This window comes from Hydra vulgaris, chromosome 12 (genome assembly GCF_038396675.1).
Source record: "Hydra vulgaris chromosome 12, alternate assembly HydraT2T_AEP".
NCBI classification, from domain to species: domain Eukaryota; kingdom Metazoa; phylum Cnidaria; class Hydrozoa; order Anthoathecata; family Hydridae; genus Hydra; species Hydra vulgaris.
This window is the reverse complement of record NC_088931.1, coordinates 78821456-78827459: the sequence shown is the minus strand read 5'-3', so window position 1 is coordinate 78827459 and position 6004 is coordinate 78821456. Positions and strand designations below refer to the sequence as shown.

General features: G+C 30.7%; 1 protein-coding gene across 1 annotated transcript; it reads left to right on the top strand.

The window, feature by feature from the left end:
• Positions 1–1169: 1169 nt before the first annotated feature.
• LOC124805922 (histone-lysine N-methyltransferase SETMAR-like) lies at positions 1170–1592 on the top strand. The gene has a single exon (XM_065812087.1). It carries the CDS (start codon positions 1170–1172, stop codon positions 1590–1592), a length of 423 nt encoding a protein of 140 aa, XP_065668159.1.
• Positions 1593–6004: the final 4412 nt, after the last annotated feature.

Sequence of the window (6004 nt, the reverse complement as noted above, 5' to 3'; positions counted from 1 at the left end):
TAATAATTAATATATGCATGTTAGCATTATAACGCTGAAACGACAACAAAGAAATAAACTGATTTGGAGTAAAGCTAAGTTTTCTCTTTAATCGTGGAAAATATTAAAACACTTAGAAATTCAAGAAGACGTTTTAAAGTGAAATATTTAACATTAAAAAGGTAAAACGAATTCTCAAAGTATAACTGCGGGTATCGACAACTTACTTATGGCCAATATACAATTAAATATTCTTTGCTTACTTCTTAGCATTGCTAACTTAAAAATTAATCAAACATATTTGTTATTAAGTTTAATAAGTTGTATCATTTATTTGATTATTTGTTTTTGTAGCTTCAAATTGACGATGCCAAACAAAAAGTCATATGAAAACTGTCGTATCAGGCAACCAAAAAAGTTCGTGCGGTTTATCCTAATTTCCTATTTCTAAGAAATGTATTAAGAAAACTGGTTGTGGTGGGGGATGATTTTGCATATAAATTAAAGCTTGTTTTATGGAGAATCAATCAGTGTGTTTCATAAGTTTTATTAGTGCGTTTTAAATTCAAAAGTCTTAAGTGGAGTATGGCTGTGTCAGATGCGATAATTCGCGCCTGTTTCTTTTATGAGTTCAAACTTGGAACCAAAGCTGCAGAAGCTTGTCGTAAGATAAGCGCTGCTTTTGGGGAAGGTACCATAGCAGAACGGACGGGTCAAAAGTGGTTTAAAAAGTTTTCTTCTGGAAATGAAAACCTTGAAGATGAATCACGATCTGGAAGACCATCCATTGTAAACAACGAGGATATCAAGCTGGCAATCGAGCAGGACTCCAGTCAAACATGTCAGGACCTTGCTTAAGATTTAATGTGAGTGATGAAACTATTCGTTTACATTTGCACCAACTTGGAAAACGTTGGAAGTTGAGCAAATGGGTACCTTATGAGTTGAGTGAAACAAATAAGCTACAGCGCTTAACCATTTGTTCTTTATTGCTTTCCCGCCACAATTTAGTGCCATTTTTTTTGACCGGATGTTGACGTGTGACGAAAAATGGATTATGTACTGCAACAAAAAACGAACATATCATTGGCTAGCAAGTAACAATCCAGTACCGATGACTCCTTAACCAAGCATTCACCAACAAGAGGTTTTACTGCGTGTATGGTGGACTATAGCAGGTATCGTTCACTATGAGTTGGACAAGTGGACAAACCATTACTGCTGAGATATACTCAGCCCAATTGGACAGAGTTTCGGTTGCTCTTTACCAAAAACAAGCAGCTTTGGCAAACAGAAAAGGTGTTGTATTCCACCAGGACAACGCCAGACCGCACACCGCAAAAGTTGCGCGGGAAACTCTAGCACGTTTACAATGGGATATTCTACATCACCCTCCGTATTCACCAGACCTTGCACCAAGCGACTATTACCTGTTTTTGGCCCTGAATAATCATATGAGGAATCGACAGTTTCGAAATAGAGAAGTACTCGAAAATGAGTTAATTCAATTTTTTAGCTACCAAACTCAAGACTTTTATAAAAATGGAATATACCAGCTTGTTTCACGATGGGAGAAAGTTATTCTTGCTGAAGGTGACTATTTTTCAGAATAAACTTTATTAAAACTGTTTTTATGTGTATTTATTTATGGATCTGCAAAACCGCACGAACTTTTTTGGTTGCCTGATAATTATCAAAGTGTTTGAGGAAAAAAACTTGCCTGAATAAAAAAAAAAGCTATGATGCATCAGAACAAGCTTTTTGTTACCTCTGCCGCACTAATATACGCACATAATGGTAGCCCAGAGTAAAATTAAAACAACAGCCCCTCTAATTAAAAGAGAAAAAATTTGAATCCATTTAAAAAAAAAAAGTTTTCCAGGTCATATAAACAATAAAAAAGCTATGTATCTGTTTTCACTCAGCAACTTTAATTTCTCATTAAAGTGTTAAATTTACATTCAAGAGCGATCTCCAAATGCAAAACTGAATGCTGAGGAACCAGTCGAAAAGGTGAAAATTCGCTGTCATGATTTTCTTCAAAGGGCAATAACCGAGCTTGAAAGAAAGTCGTTCAGAGAACAGATCAATTCACGACTTTTCGATTCCAGGTCCCATATTCAAAGCTACCTTTACTTCACCTAATGGGTACAAAAAGTCAAGAAATTTAAAACAAATACAAATAAGTTCGCATCATTGAATGGACTGAGTCTGAAATTTTTAAAGAAAAAGAAGTTTCTTAAAATAACGCTAAATTCTGGACAGCTTTCAAGGACTATGTGAAGATTTTGGACATCTCGCTTTCCACAACATTTCCTAATACTGTTTTGCCTGTCTATGTGTTCCTATTTTTAAATGTTTTGTTGAAAGGTTCTAATCACAGTCACCCATCCAGTCATGTCAAACTAAGTGCAAGGTGCTGTCATTCGTATAAAATCATATTTAATGGGTCGAATGATTTGTTGCAAAACCTTTAATATTGCTGAGTCTAGTGCCGAGGCTAGTAAGTCTGCAGCACCCCCTAAAACCTTCCATTAGGTATTACTAAAAAAAAAAAAAAAAAGCTCCTATAGTTTCCAAAAGGGACCCTAAATTTGCTGAGCGTTCTCCCTCACTTTCCCCCATTGGGGTGAGTGGGGTAGTCTAGCCACGGCTTTGTCTGAGTCAATGATCGCAAAAGTTGGAAATGATATATATGCAACTGATGCATGCAAGGTAGAAGATGATCTTCACTTGCTTACGCAACCTTGTTAAATTTATCAAAAAAGTTACTTTTTTAAAAGTATAAACTATTTAAATAGAGACTGTCCATTAATTACTTTGACAAAATAGGGGAGGGGGATAGGGTCTGAAATATTTTTGACAATTCGCGACGTTAGAATTATCTCGTTCTATTTTTGAGTTATGAAATAAAACACTTTAAAACAGAAAGACTTGTCACCGAAAAACCTAGCAGGAATGCTCCCTGCTTATCGTATATATCCTTATCATAGCGCGAAACCTAAAAATGGATAAGCGTTGTTCAAATTTGATAAATAAAGGGCAAAGTTTAATCTACTTTAATACGTGTAAATAGCAGCTTTAAAATATATTGAAATAAAGCGAGTATCTATATAACATTAATTTATTAATCTTTTGTTCGTTAAAATTCATAAAGTCAGTAAATAAGTTTTAATTTTTGCAACGTTATAATTTATAAAACTGTAACAATAATCTTACCTAAAAACTTTCAATAGATAAAATAATTCAATGTGATTTTGATTATTGTCTTTAAAAAAAATTAACAGCATAAGACCTATCCTTTTTCTCACACCTATCATAGGTGTGAGAAAAAGTATATTTCCAGATAGGAAACAGTGATTTTAAAAAGGAGAGTTAAAACATTTGTTAAGATGTGTAAGATTTTTGTTCTAATTTTAAATGCTTACTCGTCCTTATACTTAAGTGTCATTAGTTAGACGAAGTATTATGAACAAGTGGGTGCAGTAATATTATAAATTAATTTTAGAAGTTATGAATTTATTTTAAATATATACATATAATTTTATATACAAATCAATAAGTTTAAATTAGTTAAATCATATTAAAATTGATTTTAAATTTGTAACTAAGATTTAATCCAATTCTGTGAAAAAAGTTTTTCAACATGTGTTATATAATGATAAATCGAAATTTTGTATTAAATGAGGAAGTTCATTTTTAATAAAAATGCATATAAATATTTGTTTTTTATATTAACTTTTATATAATAAATGCATTTTATCATTTGAAAATTAACGATTTTGTTGTTTAATTATAATTTTGTATAATATACTTGTAGAATATACTTATGTAGAATATGTAAAATATACTTATGTAGAATATGTAGACTATATTTATAACAATCCCAGACTTTTTTAATTGTTCTTAGATTTTATTAATTTTCCCAGAATTGAAATTGATCATAATCATCATTACAATCATGATGGTGATGATGATGATCATGATCATGATCAGGATCATGTTTGCTATTTATTTAGATGATGATGATCATCATCATCAACAGGCTTTAGCTTTCCTCTTTTATGCTGTTTCTCTAATATAAACAATCTAGAGCATTTTTTTTCTTAACTAAAGTTCATTCATACAATATTAAGGCACTCTCGTTAAGTTTTCTTACTTCTACTACTACCATTTTCTCCTGAAGCTTCTAACTCTTGACATGCTGATACAAAATCATTTTAATCTTTTCTAATAAACATTGCTTGATACTACATTTATTTCTAATCTGTCTAAGAGTATACCTCCTTTTCTTGTCTTGCTAAAGTCACACCACACATCAATCTAGTCATCTTCTTTTTCAGCAAATACTACACCATGTAAATACTAAAGTTTATATAAATATGGAAGGATTTTGTATGCTAAATAAATAGTAAACATATGTTTATATCCATAATATGTATGCATAAAGCGCATCTTAAAAGCTTTTATTCCTTCTCTTCAATTTTAAGTGAAGCCTCGTTCTACTCCACCTTTTTCACCATCTTGAGCAATTGCTTTATTAAATATTAATCATTATTTTCATCTTTTTCTACAAGAACATCTCTCTTAAGAACAAATGCTCTTTTATTATTCCAAGAAGCCAATGTAAGGTTCTGTTGGATGTTAAGCTCTGTTATTCTAAGTTTACTAAATCTTATATCTTACCTCAGATATTAAGTTCTAGAGATTTTGGTAAGTTTTCAACAATGTCAATAACTAAAGTAAGTCATAACATTTAATCTCTAATTTATGACTTTTTACTTCTCCCCAAAATAAAGTAGAGTTATTTGCAAAGAAACCTTATTATAATTAAACTCTTGAATCTAATGGCTTTTCCTGCCTGTTAAACAGATTAACCCATTGTTAAACATCCAAATCACTCTGGCTTCCAATGTAAGAATACATCTTAAGTGAAAAAGATAATTTGGAGAATCGAAAGCTCTTGCCAATCGTCCATTATCTTTTGTGGCCCACATGACATTGCTCTTTAGAGATAATAATTATCTGTTTCAATTTAGATTGGGAGCTGATAACAAAGATATAGAAATGCATCTATAGACTTCAACTAGAGTTGCATGTTAAATCAAATAGGACCCAGAAATATCTGATAGAAATTTGCCAGTAGTTGATACAGACACAAATTAAGTCTTAGTAGATGAAATGTCTGATATAACAGGAGCAGAACAATCATGTTTTGAGGTACGTTTTGTAGGAGGTTCTGGTAGTAAAGTTAAATTCTGTTAAAAATTTCTGAGATTTTGTCCACTGGAACAAATGCTGGCTTCTGCAGATACTAATTTGAATTTTTGCAATGAATCCAGACTGGACATGACAGAATTACTCTGAAAAGTATACGGTGGCATTCAAGCAATGGTCGGTAAGCAAGGCAGGGTTCAGGGTAAAACACACAGTTTTTTTTCAAGCACAGCTTTTGTTAACTGCCTGTGCATCTTCTCAATATAATCATTAATGATCTCATTAATTGCAAAAAGTATAGTCGAATTTACTAAGTGCTCAGAAACTAGTTGACATGTTGACAATTTTCTTCAACCAAGATATATATATTATATATATATATATATATATATATATATATATATATATATATATATATATATATATATATATAAGTAAAAACACTTATCTAGGTTTATCTTCAACAAATATTTTCTCCATCAGTAGGTTCATCAGGAAGCTGAAAATATGTCCATTTCTACAAATTTAAAAATATATATATATATATTATATATATATATATATATATATATATATATATATATATATATATATATATATATATATATATATATATATATAGTAGTTTTAAAGTTGTGGAGACCTCTACTAAATTTTGAAACTATACTCTCTTACGTTAATGGAGTAGGTTAATTGTCTTATATATATAAATAACTTATACTATTAGTTATAGGATTTAATAACTATAAGAATGCAGAACATAAAAGTCCAAATTAATTTAATGCAATTGTTTTAATAAATAGTTTAT

What these genes read in the sequence shown, in the direction of transcription:
- LOC124805922 (XM_065812087.1), top strand. Translation starts at nt 1,170, where the DNA reads ATGAGTTGGACAAGTGGACAAACCATTACTGCTGAGATATACTCAGCC.